Source organism: Capra hircus, chromosome 6, assembly GCF_001704415.2.
Source record: "Capra hircus breed San Clemente chromosome 6, ASM170441v1, whole genome shotgun sequence".
Classification (NCBI taxonomy): Eukaryota; Metazoa; Chordata; class Mammalia; order Artiodactyla; family Bovidae; genus Capra; species Capra hircus.
This window is the reverse complement of record NC_030813.1, coordinates 34,184,527-34,202,883: the sequence shown is the minus strand read 5'-3', so window position 1 is coordinate 34,202,883 and position 18,357 is coordinate 34,184,527. Positions and strand designations below refer to the sequence as shown.

General features: G+C 34.9%; 1 protein-coding gene across 3 annotated transcripts in view; it reads left to right on the top strand.

Annotated features, from left to right (window-relative positions):
- CCSER1 (coiled-coil serine rich protein 1) overlaps positions 1-18,357 on the top strand; it is a 1,465,340-nt gene that overhangs the window by 821,800 nt on the left and 625,183 nt on the right. Inside the window, exon 10 of one of the 3 annotated variants that reach the window (XM_013964534.2) lies at positions 10,302-11,413. The exons of the other annotated variants lie outside the window; for them this stretch is intronic. Coding sequence (XP_013819988.1) covers positions 10,302-10,364 — 63 coding nt within the window. The 3' untranslated portion in view covers positions 10,365-11,413. Of the gene's footprint in view, positions 1-10,301; positions 11,414-18,357 lie in introns of those variants that run through there. 3 annotated transcript variants of the gene reach the window in all.

Here is an 18,357-nt window from a genome sequence, read left to right as displayed (position 1 = left end):
TGATTAAATTGGAATTAGAAAAATATTGGCTGGGTATATTTGTGATCTAATTATGTCATATTTTGTATGAATTAATATTTAACTGTTTTTTAAAGGTAGTAGTCACATTGACTCCCTAAAAACATTAACTTTCAGTAACTTCCATAAAGAATTTCAGATCAAACCTAAAATATATAGAAATATATCAGATTTCTAGGACTTGATACCTCATATCTTTTTTTTAGCCAAGAGCAGGTATTATTTCCCTTGCATACAGTTGTTTCCTTTATTTTTTCTAGTAGTTTTCATCACATTAATTAGAGTTCTTAACTCTTAAGAACTTTATAGTGAAAATTAAGAAGTAAGCAATTATAGACTGTCTGTTAACTTTTTGTTTTAGTCACTGAGTCACTTCTGACTGTTTGCGATGGAGCCTGCTAGGTTCCTCTGTCCATGCGATTTCCCAGGCAAGAATACTGGAGTGGGTTGCCATTTCTCTCTCCAGGGGATCTTTCCAGCCCAGGGATCAAACGTGCATTTCCTGCATTGGTAGGCAGATTGGTGTATTTACTACAGCATTCTTTATGTTGGCAAATTAATTATTAATACATTTTATAATTTCTAGAGGTTTGTCATCTTTTTAACAGTAAAGTCTTTCAATGTGACACAAGAAATATTCACTAACAAGCCCAAATATAATCAGTTCCTCTACCATAGGAAGTCAAAAGTAGATAAGCCTGTATTCAGTAATAATTGTTTAATATTTTCTCTTATTTGAAAATAATTTATGTATTCAATAAGATTCTATCACTTTACTCAGCAAAACTCTGCTGCTGCTACTGCTAAGTCACTTCAGTCGTGTCCGACTCTGACCCCACAGACGGCAGCCCACCAGGCTCCCCCGTCCCTGGGATTCTCCAGGCAAGAATACTGGAGTGGGTTAAGGACAGAAATTACCAAAAGGATTTGCAAAACTACTTAAGTAGACATACAGTAATGTATAACTATTGCTGAAAATCTCAACTAAAAACTCTTATCCTACTTAAATCACTTGTTCTCAACAGTTATGTTTCAGTTACTTTTGAAAACTTTGTGCGACATTAAACAAAGTCAGCCACTATCCTAAGCTGTTTGTCTTGCCTATAAATTTTGTAACAGAGATAGTATGAACTTCTTTGACTAGTAAACCCAGATAGAATGAGTCTTACATGTCTGAATTATATTTAATGTTGTTAACACTGAAGTTATGTCTTTTAATTAAACCAGTAAACTTCAGATAGCTTTTATTTACTGGCGATTATTCAATATTCTGTGAATTTTTTAAATTGGATTACTATATTTCTGAAAGTTCAAGGATTACTTAATTTATAAAGCACTTATTTGAAGTCAGTTACGTACAGGCCTTTTTCAAAATAATTTTGGCAGTGACATCTGGAGGTAGAAAAATATCACACATCTACAACATGCATATATAGACATTTATAAATATATAGATACAAATATAGATTATATTTTAAGATCTTTCATTTAAAAAATTTAGCTATGAGTCAGGTGTATTACTAGTACTTGACAAGTTTTTGAGATCAGATGGATCCAAATTATGTTTCTGGAAGTTTGTCCATTAAGATGTTTGCAGTTTTGTTTGTGTTATTGTCGTCTTTTTTTTTTTTTTTCCTGCCCTAGAATTTGTAAAGAGACTTGGAATTTTTCATTTGCCTGTTTTTAAAATAACTCTTTTTTTCTATTTCTGATAAGAAACATCTCCCTAAAATTAGCATTTCAAAGAGTGATTCTTAGGTTCTAGAGAAGATGGAATAGAAAAATTTTAAGATTTGGTAAATTTTTAAAATTCACATTTCAAAGACACAGAAAAAATATCCAAATTTTCTCCAAAATGGGGTATATTTCCTGTTATCAGAGGCCTGAAATAATCACTATTTAAACTTTCCATATTTTTCTAAAGTGTTGGGCTTCCCTGGTGGCTCCGATGGTAAAAGATCCACCTGCAGTGAGGGAGACATGGGTTGGGAAGATCCCCTGGAGAAGGGCGGGGCAACTTACTCCAGTATTCTTGCCTGAAGAATCCTCATGGACAGAGGAACCATGGTGGGTTACAGTCCATGGGGTTGCAGAATCGGACTCAACTAAGCACACAGTACCAACCTTTTGAAAGCATTTTGAGATGAATAGAGGACTTTAAGGGGGAGGAGGGTTAAAAAAAAAAGGTGGACTTTGAATTGTTTCTAGAGCTGCAGCTCTGGTTTTGCAAGATTTGAAATGCGAAGTTGTTTCTAATTCCTCAATGAATTTAATTGTAGCCTAAATTATATACCAAGGGACTGAGCTTCCCATCTAACTAGATTATTTTCAGTTTATATCAGGTAGAGGATTTCCAACTAAAATGGAAAAATCCAGGAGCTTTAAGTTTAGTGCAGTATGCCTTTCTGAAAAACGTATATACAGCATTCAGCAAAGGCCTTATAATGTTATTTTTTTTTTCTCCTGAATGTACAATTCAACCTTAGATCATTAACCTTTTGAAGAGGAAGGCTCTACTTTTGTTTCGGTCAGTACCTGAACATTAGCCTCTAGCTGATGTTTCTTGATCAGTTTATAAGAGGGCCTGAGAGAAAATCTGGTCATCTGTTTCTTCTGTGAGGGGGTTTTCCCGAAAGGCCTTCTGGCTTATCTGATAAATACAGCTGCAATCCTGGGTGGGAAGAACACCCTTTAGCTACCAATCAGGGTTTCTATGAATGTGAATGTCCACTAATCTTTATAACTGTTCTCTAAATGTGATAGTATCTGCTGAAAGGCATGATAAATGAGGCTTTGTGATTTTATCTTGTTAGAAGAATCTGTAAGGCAGGCCATTTTAATTCTTAGTGTCCTCCTTTCAATTTGATCTTTCCATAGGTACCAAAAAGAAAATTTTTAGAATGAGAGCTCTCTAATTTTTTCTTCACAGGATTCATCATCTGGTTATTGACAAGTAGGATCTTATATTAATCGCAATAGCATCTCAAATCACTAAAGCTTTTTATGGCTTGACCATAGATGCTAGAGGCATCCCAAAAGGCATCTCTATCTGTCTGTAGGGAAACAGACCCAGGAGACCTGACTTTGGTAAGAAATACTGCCCTTGGCTAGCTTCTGCCAGATTTCCAGATTCCCTTGTGCAAACTCTGAGCAACTACGGTGCTTCAGCAGGTCCCACTGTGAATCTCAAAACTGTTCAGTTCAGTCGCTCAGTCGTGTCCAACTCTTTGCGACCCCGTGAATCTCAGCATGCCAGCCCTCCCTGTCCATCACCATCTCCCGGAGTTCACTCAGACTCATGTCCATCGAGTCCGTGATGCCATCCAGCCATCTCATCCTCTGTCGTCCCCTTCTCCTCCTGCCCCCAATCCCTCCCAGCATCAGAGTCTTTTCCAATGAGTCAACTCTTCGCATGAGGTGGCCAAAGTAGTGGAGTTTCAGCTTTAGCATCATTCCTTCCAAAGAAATCCCAGGGCTGATCTCCTTCAGAATGGACTGGTTGGATCTCCTTGCAGTCCAAGGGACTCTCAAGAGTCCTCTCCAACACCACATTTCAAAAGCATCAATTCTTCGGCGCTCAGCCTTCTTCACAGTCTAACTCTCACATCCATACATGACCACAGGAAAAACCATAGCCTTGACTAGACAGACCTTAGTCGACAAAGTAATGTCTCTGCTTTTTAATATGCTATCTAGGTTGGTCATAACTTTTCTTCCAAGGAGTAAGCATCTTTTAATTTCATGGCTACAGTCACCATCTGCAGTGATTTTGGAGCCCCAAAAAATAAAGTCTGACACTGTTTCTACTGTTTCCCCATCTGTTTCCCATGAAATGATGGGACCAGATGCCATGATCTTCATTTTCTGAATGTTGAGCTTTAAGCCAACTTTCTCACTCTCCTCTTTCACTTTCATGAAGAGACTTTTTAGTTCCTCTTCATTTTCTGCCATAAGGCTGGTGTCATCTGCATATCTGAGGCTATTGATATTTCTCCCGGCGATCTTGATTCCAGCTTGTGTTTCTTCCAGTCCAACGTTTCTCATGATGTACTCTGCATATAAGTTAAATAAGCAGGGTGACAATATACAGCCTTGACGCATTCCTTTTCCTCTTTGGAACCAGTCTGTTGTTCCATGTCCAGTTCTAACTGTTGCTTCCTGACCTGCGTGCAGATTTCTCAAGAGGCAGGTCAGGTGGTCTGGTATTCCCATCTCACTCAGAATTTTCCACAGTTTATTGTGATCCACACAGTCAAAGGCTTTGGCATAGTCAATAAAGCAGAAATAGATGTTTTTCTGGAACTCTCTTGCTTTTTCGATGATCCAGCGGATGTTGGCAATTTGATCTCTGGTTCCTCTGCCTTTTCTAAAACCAGCTTGAACATCAAGGAGTTCACAGTTCATGTATTGCTGAAGCCTGGCTTGGAGAATTTTGAGCATTACTTTACTAGCCTGTGAGATGAGTGCAATTGTGTGGTAGTTTCAGCATTCTTTGGCATTGCCTTTCTTTGGGATTGGAATGAAAACTGACCTTTTCCAGTCCTGTGGCCACTGCTGAGTTTTCCCAATTTGCTGGCATATTGAGTGCAGCACTTTCACAGCATCATCTTTCAGGATTTGAAACAGCTCAACTAGAATTCCATCACCCCCACTAGCTTTGTTCATAGTGATGCTTTCTAAGGCCCATTTGACTTCACATTCCAAGATGTCTGGCTCTAGATTAGTGATCACATCATCATGATTATCAGGGTCATGAAGGTCTTTTTTGAACAGTTCTTCCATGTATTCTTGCCACCTCTTCTTAATATCTTCTGCTTCTGTTAGGTCCAGACCATTTCTGTTCTTTATCGAGCCCATCTTTGCATGAAATGTTCCCTTGGTATCTCTAATTTTCTTGAAGAGATCTCTAGTCTTTCCCATTCTGTTGTTTTCCTCTATTTCTTTGCACTGATCACTGAAGAAGGCTTCCTTATCTCTTCTTGCTATTCTTTGTAGGGGTAGAAAAAATAATTTTCCCTCTATCTGTCTAGGTTCTTGACTGAGTGATCCCATCATAAAAGACATTAATAGGAGAAAAGCAAAATTTAATAACATCTATATTTTCTGTTTGCATGTAAGATATACAAAGAAACTGAGTTAACTCCCTGAAATAGCCAAGTCAACATTATAAATACCGCTGCCAGCTAGAGATGAAAGAAAGGTGTAGCAGTGGGGAGGTAAATTAAGGAAGGTCACCAGGAACAACACAGTAAACAAGGATATGGTTGTTATAAAGATTTAAGTCAGTGCCCTCTCCGTTGATAAGTTTCTAGAGATTTAGTCAACATCTTTCTGGTATAGAGAGTGAGACAGTCTTGCAAATGGAAAATAAGACTGTATATATGATGTAAATGTTTCTTATGAAAGGCTAACTTTACTGTCTTCAAAGCTTCTTCTGTGTCTGTAGTTTCTTAAAAATTGCATTTTCTTAATTCAGTGCAGTTTTTATACTAAAGAGACATATTTCGGGATGACAAGTTCTGTTCACCTTCACTAGCTTATATCTTCTGCCAATAAAAGAAGCAGTAGTAATTTTGAGGAAAAAACATTAACTATTGGATTTGTTGTTGTTTAGTTGCTAAGTCATGTATTATTGTTTCAAAATAAGGATATAAAGTGTTTTAATAGTTTATAAATAACTGTAGAGAACTAAAGAAAAAATAACTTCCTTAAATGTTTGGCTTCATACCAAATAGGCAAAGGAATTGGGATTTTCAGAATAATGCATTACAGAAAATTTCCTAAAAGAGAGCCACATGTAACGTTAACCTCATGCTCTATACCAAGTGAGACTATCAGAAAATTACACTCTTGCCTGATGCCACATTTTTAAGATGATGATTAGAATTTTAAACATGTATAGTTGAATTACAATAGAGAAAATTTATATGAAAAAGAATGTAATTTGCAATTCAGAGTACTTAAAGAGTCATAGTTCTTCACATATCAGAATTACTTCAGGTTGGTCATTATTTTATGAGCTTGGTACTTATAAGTGGATTTACAGATTTGGATTTAATCCATCAAATTACAGGAAAACTTGTTTAAGCTTTAGTCTAATACAGTATAATTTTCAAAAAGAAATATAAATAGGTTCAGTATTTTCTTGCATTGGAAAATTATAACAAAAATGGATGATTTAGTCATTTTTTTAGTCTAAGAAAAGACTAGAATTGGAAATACAATATTTTCCAAATTTTAAGATTTTAAAAAACACTTTATATTGCTCCAAAAATGCTATTTAGTTATTTTTAATTTGTGGGAAAGTTGCTACAAACTCTTAATTTATTCAGGAAGAATTAAATTTTCTTCTTTAAGGGCACATCAGTAATGAGTCACTATTGAGCCTTAAGACAAACATTGCTTGCTGTGAGTGTATTATTTTCAACTCTTTTAAAGGTTTTTTCCCCAATATGTTGATTTTTTATCATGTTAAAATAAACATACAGACACTGAATCCAGAGTATATCTGTAAATATATGTACATAAACGTACCTGTGTTTACATATTTTAGCATGAATATTATTGTACTGTGATATTAATAATTTTATAGTTTAAATGACTAGATATCATTCAATCATGTGACCTTTTAAATATCCATTTTACTTTTCTCAAGTATTTTCCCTTTAAAGAATAGCATTGTTATATATTATAATTCCCTATCGAGAGAGATTTTGAAAAATCTTAACAAAGATGTACCTGATTTTATTCTCCACCTATCAATACTGTCTCTAGAACTTGACATAGTACATATGTTTTGCTATATACCAAATAGCTTTTCTCTAAGATCTTCTAGGTAAAGATGAAAGCAACACAAAATATCCATCAACAGGAAGGTGTTTAGTGATGGCTCATTCACAAAATGGAGGGCTGGGAAGCCTCCCTACCCAGTGCTTGCCAAAAAAGAGGAAACATCAATGTTCTGATAGGGAATAATCTCTAGACTTACATTAATAAGTGAAACAATGAGGCTATAAAGCTGTTGCAGTATCCCTAGAGTGGTTAATCATAAAAAAGTACCGTATTTTTCAAATTACTGTTGTCTCTACAGTCAAGTTAAGGGGAACCATTTATTTTCATTAGTTGAGCTTTAATATTCCTGGTAATTTTCTGCTCTCACCTCATGCTCTACTAGCTAAAGAGGACAGAGAGTTATTCAGGCTTTTTGTCCTCATCACATGACAAATATTAGAATATTATAAACTACTTATGGAAGCAAAAGCTAGGATCATATACTTTATGACATCTATCTCACTGAACATATTTAATCTATTATATGTTCTCCTTCACTTTAGAATATTAAAAGGTGAATCTGTGGTAGAGCTTTATTAAAAGCATGAATGATAGGAGTCATAAAATACACTGGGATATAGATTCTAGATTTTTTAAATTTATAAAATATATTTTTTGTTTTTATATTCCTTCAACTACCATTTGGGGAACAGATACCAAATACTGAATATCTGTTTAAATGTTAGCCTTAATGATTCTGGAGAATTTTTTTTTTTTTAAGAACATGTTTCGTTGGCAAATACATAAATGCTTATCTGTAGAACATACAAGCAAAGCCCTGAGTTCACTTCCACCTCCAATAGAGTATATCCTTTTTCATGTATATAATCATTTAAAAAATAAAAGTAAAAAAGGTGTCCCAGCACTGAGATTGTAGTGAAAGGTTGTTGCTTAACCACAAAAGATGCTGGGATCCTTGGCCTATGGAGGAGAAGACGAAAATCCGGGGCCAGAGACAAGGCTTGATTGCTCAGAGCTTTTGTGTAATGAAGTTTTATTAAAGCATAAAAGAGATAGAGAAAGCTTCTGACAAAGACATCAGAAGGGGGCAGAAAGAATGCCCCCTTGCGAGTGTTAGCAATGGAGTTATATATCTTTTAATTAGTTATTACAATGAATCAAAAGAATGTCTCAAGTTTATGCAAATTTTACCAGACCCACTCCCACCATTTACATTTTAGGATAACAGGATTAGAATTTAACGATAGAAAGGGCCTACCAGACCCACTCCCATAATATACATTCTGAGAAACCAGGGTTAGTCAGAAGGTTTTCAGGAAGGAGAAACTGTCCTCAAGCAGGATACATTGTTGTTGTATAATCCCTGAAGTGAAGTGAAGTTGCTCAGTCGTGTCTGACTCTTTGCGACCCCGTGAACTGTAGCCCATCAAGCTCCTCCATGGGATTCTCCAGGCAAGAATACTGGAGTGGGTTGCCATTTCCTTCTCCAGGGGACCTTCCCGACCCAGGGATCGAACCCAGATCTCCCACATTGCAGGCAGACGCTTTAACCTCTGAGCCACCAGGGAAGCCTAGGATTAACCTTCCCTGGTGGTTAAGAGGTTAAAGTGTCTGCCTCTAATGCGGGAGACCTGGGTTTGATCCCTGGGTTGGGAAGATCCCCTGGAGAAGGAAATGGCAACCCACTCCAGTATTCTTGCCTGGAGAATCCCATGGATGGAGGAGACTGGTGGGCTACAATCCATGGGGTTGTAAAGAGTCGGACACAACTGAGTGACTTAACTTTAACTTTGAAGGAATGTAGACAAAAAACAAAAGTTTGTCCTTTCCTCTTCCTTGAGAATTCCAGACCCCTATCTCCACTTTGAGGGCCCCAGACCCCTTTCTCCTCCTTGGGGACCCTGGACTTCTTAACAGTCTGCCTAGGAATTGACTCTCTCAGTAGCAGTGAACAAGGACTACACAAGTTTTCTTTCTTCATAAACTTGTCATCTTGTGGATGAGGACAGGAAATCAACTAGAAATGAAGAGATAAACGACCCTGATGTAAATAAGCAGACAGGTCAGATTTAGTGATGAGGTCCAGTGAAGTAGGAGCACATGTGCCTTCACTGTGAGAGAAGACTCATCAGGGAAGACCTGAGGATGTTGCCTCTGAGCTGTAACCTGAGTGATCAACTGTTCACAAAACTGAAACATCTTGACAGGACAAATTGGATTATAAAGAACAGTCACCTTCCAGTACTGATTGCTGCTTTAGGATGGATTTCCACTGGTTTTGGTCTTGACTTCCTGCGTTAAGTCTCTGTTTATTCTAATCTATATATACATCACAGATAAATCTAAAAGAAATAATCACAAACATGTACCTTGCAGTATGTTGTATTTCTACTTTAACACTCTTAATGGCTGAATAAGGCTTAAAAGATAAAATCCACATTACTCAAACCAGCATTCTAGCTAAAATTACACTGTTTCCTACTTAAGCAATTTTCGCTCTAACTGTTCCCAGACAAACCTTTTATTCCACTTAAGCTGCTCCAACACAAGTTGCTAATTCTTGTCTCCCTTGTTTAGTGGTTTTGGTTTGTTGTTTTTAACTCTTTTGTTTAGAATGCCCCTCCTTTATAATGTGTCTCTTTTTAAACCCAACTTCAATCCCCTACCCTTGATCTAGAGTGTTCTCTCTTTCCGTAGAATAATTTCCACCGTTGCTAGTCCTGAAACCCTATCCTGTAGCTGTCAGTACTAGATATTGCTATATGCTCTGTATATTTATGTATATATCTCTTGTGTATTGATATTGAACTTATTATCTTGTGGTATGGCTAATCTTTTCTATATCATTTCTATATCTCCAACTGAATTTTGCATTCCTTAGGAGCAGCTGCCATATTCTAGACTTCTTAGACCCTTTATTTCTTTTTATACACAATGTCAGAACAATGGAGTTCCTTTTTTTAAAGGTGAAATATTTTGAAATGTTTTAATTTCCTGTCACTTAAAATTTCAACAAAGAAGAAATTAATAATAATTGTGGTAGGTGGAAAATTCTTTTGGAGCTTTGTGTTCAGGATCTATAAAAATATCAGGAGAGCCATATAGACTTACCTATTAATTATTTAATTTTCTGGAAATGAAGACTGTATGAAGAGTTGAGTAAAACTGTTACTTTTTCACTCCATTTATAAAACTAAGGGAATAAAATTTTACTAACTGGTCTTCACTGTTTCACCCTGTGTTCGGTTATAAAGTATTTAATCGGAAGTTGGGAGCTTGGAAACATTACTAATATAAATATACTTAATGAGTTTTAATAACAGTTTTCACTTAGAAAATCATAGGTAGAATAGATTTATGTTGGTCTATGTGTTGTTGTTTTTTTTAATTTGTGTTTAAACATTTTAAACCTTCATGTTAAACTATGTGTTTATTTCATTTTATTAATTTCATGTCATTCATTTATTTATTTTTGTTTTCTTCTTTTCAAGGCCCTGTGGAATCCTACATGCACTGAAGGTTTATTTAAACCAGTACATAATATTTCAGCCTAGCTTGCATCATTACTTGATAATAAATGTATCACAAATCTGACATGCTAAATATCAAATCAATTTTCCATTATTTCTTGCATTAGCTATTTCTCAGAGTATATAATACAGAAATGTTTCCATTCCAAATATTTCACACTTTTTGCATTTGTACAGAATTGCATAAAATATTAGTGGATATAGTTTAAACTAACATTCCTACCTTGCTGTATTTTTAAAACAAAAATAGACTTTTAATTTTAAATTATCTCTATATACAGCTGTTCTAAATAGAATATTCCACTTGGCAGTACATATTTTTTGTTTAACCTTCTCATCCATGTCATTTGTGTCTCTGGTTATAGTCTTTGTTTAATTTCACTATATATTCTATGTATATTAGATAAATTTGGAAGCAGTGGTTCTAATTTGGCCCATCAGTGCATAACAGTTCTTACTGAAGAACAAAATTGCCTCTATTTTTCCCTTGCATTGAGATCAAAAGATGAAAATATATCTTCAAATGAAGTAAGTCATGAAGAATCTTTTTCTCTCTGTAGATAGTAAAGAAACTGTATCTCTCTAAACAAGTGAAGAAGGTTTATTGGCTATTGACCTCATATTGAGGAGAAGTTTGTTGAATATCTTATTAAAAAAATAAAAAACCCTGTCTCCTGGTCCTGGCATCACTGCCTGATTTCTGTGTGTCCTTGTTTATCACCTTTCTATAATACCTCACTTTAATTATCAAATGTCTAGGTAGCAACAAGGCACTCTTGCATGTTGTAGTTTATTGAAAGGATAAGTGACCAAACCCAGAAATGTCTCAGTCTCATAGTGCAGGGCAACAGAAGAGCTGTAGGGCTAAGGAGAAGAAAGCAGGTTTTACTGAATTCTTTATTTTTTTTAAACAGGAAGTAAAATAATCATAGTTAATGGTGATAACATTTAGAACTATGCTATGAAATTTCTTAAGTTATTTCACTCATTTGTAACATATACTATACATGATTAAAAGTTGGGTTTAAATCATGGAATTAAAATAAAACTAAATATATTTATTCACTTGAAAACATTGTATGTGTCCTTGTTGACTTTGCTCTTTTAAAAACATAAAATACACGTTTTTATGATTCAGGATATGAAAATGATTTTGTTCCTCTAACAGTTTTCTAGGGTTTATTCTTCTGTTCTTATCTGTTGCTACTTATTGTCTTACTTTATATTTGAAACCCTTAGGTGTAGATAATGTAAGCAATTCCATTACCTACAATAAAGCACTCCTCTGGTAAAGATTTTTATCAGCTTGAATGGTCAATATCATTTTGAAGAAGAAAAAAAATCAATTAAAGATATTTTGACTAGGGTTCAAAAGAAAACAATAAATGTATTGCCAAGTAGATTAAGTCAATAAAGAAAGGTACTTTTTCCCTCAAAAGCAATGTAGCAGAAACTGTCAATATAGACAAAACCCCATCCACCTGAAAAGCTACTATTTTATGATTGCTCTTTAATACCAGTAAAGCATTTCAGGCTGCTTCCTTGGAAACCTTTTTTTTTTTTTTCTTTATTTAATTATTTTTTAATGGAATTGGACTGAATATACATCAGTGAACATGTTCATCAGCTAATCATTTTGCTTTCATGGTGACATATATTCAGACTTTCCAGCAATGTTTGTTATGTAGCTTGATCATTTAACTATTAAAATGTTTTATATTTTCTTGATTACATTAAACATGAATTAAAAATAGGAATTAATGGACTCTTTTTTTTAGAAAAATATGTAAGAAACATTAAAATCACTGCACTGTATTCCAAGGTGTAACAAAACTGAGACTGACTGTTTCTCAAAGAAAGCAGCATGAGGTATAAAAATATATCTGGCAAATACAGTGCAACATCAGTATTTACTGATGAAAGAAGTGTTGTGTTGTGATATTATGCCTGCATATTTGTCTGAAATACTTTGATAATAATTAACTGAAAATAAAGAGATTAACAAGCTTAATTAAATTCACTTTCCAAATAAGGAAAGTGGAATTTAAAGAAGTTGAGTGACTTTCTCAAGTTCCTTTAACTTTTCTAACAAACATTAAACCTTTGGACTGCATTGTAGGTGTTCCAGATCCAAAAGTCAGGATTTTGTTTTGTTTTCCTGATTTCAGATGCTGGTGGATTGCATGATTACAAAACTCAATACAAATTATACTTGGATTGCATATGCATACTTGTATATTGTACATACATTATGTACTGTTAAAGGTTGTATTTACCTTGCCTTATACACTAGGCATAATGGAGATGATAGAGATTTACTATGTGAATATCTGTCTGAGATATATAAAACATGAGCTAAGGAATTAATTTTATAATGTTAGAATTAATCATTCAAATATAAAGAAGTGCTTAGAAGAAAAACCATGGGCAGTTTTGCTAGATGTTTTAACAATTATTAACACATTTTATTTATATCAAATCATTTTGAAAACCTAATTTTTCATGCCCTGAAATACATGCATGTTAAATGTTCTTATTTATAGCATTTTAAAATATAAGTAACTTATTATTCTTGGTTAGACTGAACACATATAGCTGTGTTTTAAATGATTTTTTAATGAAGACTCTATAAAGTAGGTATATGTTATGATACACATGTGATTTTTCTTATGGCATATACAGAATCTTCCTTATTAAAGTTTTCAAAATTATTTTTCATAATTACCTAAATTTGATATAACTTTAAACATTTATTTATTTAGAAAACAAAATGTATTTTTCCAAATTTAACTTCATGCTAGAGGCAGGAATGTCTTAGCAACAGAATGCTTTTCATGATTTTATTTTGTGTCTATGTGTTCATACAGGACTGTCTAGATGTTTGATCATATCTTAATTTCTTACATATAATCACACTTTTCTATAAGAAATCTTCATCTCAATGCTCTTGGGGGCAACAATAATTACTTTCACTTTCATCAAGAGGCCCTTTAATTCTTCGCTTTTCTGCCATGAAGATGGTGTTGTCTGCATATCTGAGGTTATTGATATTTCTGTATATAGTTATGCTTGTGCTGCAGCTGCTCCTAAGTCGCTTCAGTCGTGTCTGACTCTGTGCGACCCCATAGACGGAAGCCTGCAAGGCTCCCCCGTCCCTGGGATTCTCCAGACAAGAACACTGGAGTGGGTTGCCATTTCCTTCTCCAATGTGTGAAAATGAAAGTGAAGTCTCTCAGTCGAGTCTGACTCTTAGCGACCCCATGGACTGCAGCCTACCAGGCTCCTCCGTCCATGGGATTTTCCAGGCTTGTAGATTGCAAATACTTTTGGAGAAAATCAAAGGTAAAACAATCACTGTGTGTGAGGGACAAAAGACTTAAAATCAATCACGGTTAAAGGTCTGATAATATTTCACCAAAAGAAAACAATTAAAAAGCAATTTTTTTGTTGACATACAAAATTGTAAAATAGCTAAAATTATGACTGATCATACTAGTACATATCAGATTTTTTAAAAATAATTTCACATGCTTTCTAGAACACATATTAATATATATTCATATAGCTATAATCTAAAAAGTTTAAGTGTTACTTTTTATTTGACAATCTTTCTCATGCAATTTAAAATATCCAATAAGGCTAAATAACATTTTTTTTTAATAAGGAGAGAACATAAGTCTTTTGAGATCTTCCAGGTACCCTCTAGAAATTCTCAGTTGTTTTGAAATCCAAAAGACTGCATTCAAAATTGGACTTGAGGAAGTTTATTAAAAATGGTTAGCAAATTTAGAAAACTCTGCAGTGCTACAGGGATAGAAAAGGTTAGTGTTCATTCTAAGCCCAAAGAAAGGCAATGCCAAACTACTGCACAGCTGCACTCATCTCACACACTAGCAAAGTAATGCTCACAATTCTCCAAGCTAGGGTTCAACAGTATGTGAACCAGTCACTTCCAGATGTGCAAACTGAATTCAGAAAAGGCAGAGGAGCCAGAGATCAAACTGCCAACATCCGTTGGATCATAGAAAAAGCAAGGGAATTCCAGAAAAATATCTACTTTTGCTTATTAACTGTGCTAAAGTCTTTGACTGTGTGTACCACAACAAACTGTGGAAAATTCTTCAAGAGATGGGAATACTAGGCCACCTTATCTGCCTCCTGAGGACCCTGTATGCAGGTCAAGAAGCAACAGTTAGGACCAGACAAGGAACAATAGACTGGTTCCAAATAGGAAAAGGAGTATGTCAAGGCTGTATATTGTCACCCTGCTTATTTAACTTATATGCAGAATACATCATGCAAAATGCTAGGCTGGATGAAGCGCAAGCTGGAATCAAGACTGCAGAGAGAAATATCAATAACCTCAGAAATGCCGATGATACCACCCTTATGGTAGGGTGGTATATAGGAACTAAAGAACCTCTTAATGAAGGAGAAAGAGGAGAGAGAAAAAGCTGACTTTAAAATCAACATTCAAAAAATGAGGATCATGGCATTCAGTCTGATCATTTTATGACAAATAGATGGGGAAACAATAGAGACAGTGATAGACTTTATTTTCTTGGGCTCCAAAATCACTGTAGATGGTGACTGAAACCATGAAATTAAAAGATGCTTGCTCCTTGGAAGAAAATCTATGGCAAACCTAGACAATATTAAAAAGCAGAGACATTACCCTGCCAACAAAGGTCCGTTTAGTCAAGGCTATGGATTTTCCAGTAGCCATGTATAGATGTGAGAGTTGAACGTTAAAGAAGGTTGAGTGCTGAAGAACTGATGTTTTTGAACTGTGGTGTTGGAGAAGACTCTTGAGAGTCCCTTGGACTGCAAGGAGATCAAACCAGTTAATCCTAAAGGAAATACATCCTGAATATTTACTGGAAGGACTGATGCTGAAACTGAAGTTCTAATACTGTGGCCACCTGTTGTGAAGAACTAACTCATTGGAAAAGACCCTGATGCTGGGGAAAATTGAAGGTGGGAGAATAAGGGATGACAGCGGATGAAGCAAACTCAGGGAGCTGGTGAAAGACAGGGAAGCCTGGTGTACTGCAGTCCATGGGGTCACATAGAGTCGGGCACGACTGAGCAGCTGAACAAGATGTCAAATACAGATTAAATAGCATCAGTCATTGTGTAGCAAAAACTTAGTTTATTGAACCAAAATAGCAATGAAATCATTTCAGAGGCAAGTACAGAACATTATATGATTGTAAACATACACACACACACATGCACACAGAACAAAAAACACTTTGGCCTTCTAATATTGAACTGACTTAGTTTTTCTAAGTAATCTAAGCCCTGATGAAGAAAACACTAACCACAGAAACAATTTAATAAGACCAAGATCTTTGTTACCAAAGTGGATTACATTAAATCTTAAAAAACAAATAAATAAATAAACTTTATATATAATCTTAAGAGCACAACAATAAAATAAAGAAAAAAATAACAGTTAAAATTAAATTCTAGTTTTTTGATATATTATTGAACTCATTTTTTAAAGCCTTATAAATAAATCTACTCAATTTTAACCAGCTTTAACCACACAATATAAAATTTATTTTCCACAAACCTTCAGACACAACTGAGCGACTGAACTGAACTGAACTGAACCTTTACATGCCAGTGATAATGAGGAAGCAGGCATTTATGAATTATAATATATTAGCATTCTATAGTAGGTTAGCAAATTCATAAATACACAATTATAAACTATAATTTTTAGAGACATTTTTCATATTTAATTTTTAATAGGGAAAGGACATTTTTAAATGTAGACTCAAATATCTGGTCTCTCTGTTAAAAGTGAAAAAAGTGAATAACTTGTGTAGTAAGTAATATTGTTCAGGGTTCAGTTATTATCTTATTTGGAAATAATTTAAATATATAATGCATATTCTTTAATCATTAGTTAATATAACATAGTATAAACTTATTCATATCTATTTAAGTTACGTGTTTTTTTTAAACAATTATGCTTAGATTAGACATCAAGCAGCTAACCACCTTTTAAGTTATAATATTTTGTTGACAAGCTTTATAACATTGGTATAGAATAAGCTTATATGACTAGTAAAGCCTGGTAGGAGAGACTGTATGTTTGCATTACATTTAATATTGACATCTCTGACGACATGCCTGCTTTCATTAAACCAACAATCTTACACTAACCTCTGTTTATCAAAGACCATACCAGATTATGTGAACTTGAAAATCATCCGGTTAATTTCTATATTTCTGGGAATTCTAGGAATACTTAATTCCTAGAAATACTTTATTCTTTAAGTCTATTAAATATGTAATATTAAATATATATGTATTAAATATATATCTTTTTTAAAATGCCATATGTATGTGTGTGTGTGTACATGTGTGTGTACATACACACACATACATACACAATTTGGGTTTTCCAGGTGACTCAGCAATAAAGAATCCGCCTGCCATGCAGGAGAGGCAAGTTTGATCCCTGGGTCAGGAAGATCACCTGGAGGAGGAAGTGGCAACTCTTTTTTTTTTAAAGATGATTTTATTTGCATGCTTTAAAAGTCCTTTTAGAGAAGCTGTTTTTTGGAGACAGTTTGTCTTTTAGAAGCTTCTGAATGTCAACCAAACAATGCATTCTGTTGTCTCTGAGAAGTGTGAAGTCAGCTTTCCTAGGTTTTCCCTTAAGATAGGTTATCTATTCTAAGTTAATCATTCCCAAAAGTGGCTCCTACAATTCCAAAGTATCCAAAATTATTCATTTTCCAAATAGGCAAAAGCTGCTGGTCCATAGTGAGTATACATATGACACACTAGGAGTATTATTATTATTTTTTTTACAGAAGTGGAAAACGTTTTAGACTACTTAGAACCTGTCTTTACTTTTAAATTCCCTAAGACATCTTAACTATGAAGGGTCCTCTTTCTTAACAGCTGTTCCAAAACACAGAGATTCACATTTCCTGCCTTTTGAAGAGAGTGGGGTGAATTACCAAGAAGCTTCTGTCAACTAAAAAATGATGCACAACTTGAGAGTTGTGAGTTAAGTTTTATTTGGGGCAAAATGAGGACTGCAGCCTGGGAGACAGCACCTCAGCTCTGAGACAGTGCTCCAAAGAGGCAGTGGGAGGAAGGTCAATATGTAGGCAGAGTTCAATACCATTAAGCAGTTATTTTACAAAAGATTTTCTGCTGATCATGAGGATTGACATCACCATAAAGGGATTTAGTGCTTTTCTAGATATGAGGAGATGCAAGAATTGAGACCATAAAATTTGTTGCTAAAAACATCTAACTATCAAAAGACCTGTCCCACCATATTCCCTGGAGCACAGAGTGCCTCACTCCACCTTGAACTTCCTCAGGGGGTGTTGAAGGTCAACAGCTACAGCAGCACAGGATTCAGCCTCCACAGGGGCAGATGGCAATTGCTCTTGTTCAGCCAATGCTCTTGGCAAGTCCCAATTTATAGTTGACACCTTAGTAAACAAACTACAGATCTGCACAATAACGTCAGAGCTCAGAATGCAAAGAGAGCAGAGGACTTAACCTCAAACTCCAGGGTCAACAAGAAAGCATTAGAGCCTGATTACTCACTGGCCTTGAGGTAATTGGGGGTCTTTTCTGAATCATAACTTCTGACACCAAAAACTGTCAGAAATCTGTAAATAGCAAAGTTAAATCACCAAGTCAACAAGGAGTAATTAGCAAGAGTTTATTGTACACGTAAGAACAGTTTGCAAGCTCAGTGTGTTCAAATTCTAAGACTAATCTGAAGCTCAGAGCTCAGGGGCATGATGTCACAAAATGAATTAAAAGGGAAAGTGAGGAAGTTATTTAACTTTTATAATGATTAGTCATTATAATGGGTGCTTCCTGATGGCAGGAGATTTGTTAAAAGTGATTATCTCACGGTTTTTAGGAAGATGATATAGGATTGTCAGAGTAATTTACAAGAAATAACCTAAGTTAAATTTTGCTTATGTTCATGAAATAAAATAGGTATAGTTTTGCTTAGGTGGCTTAA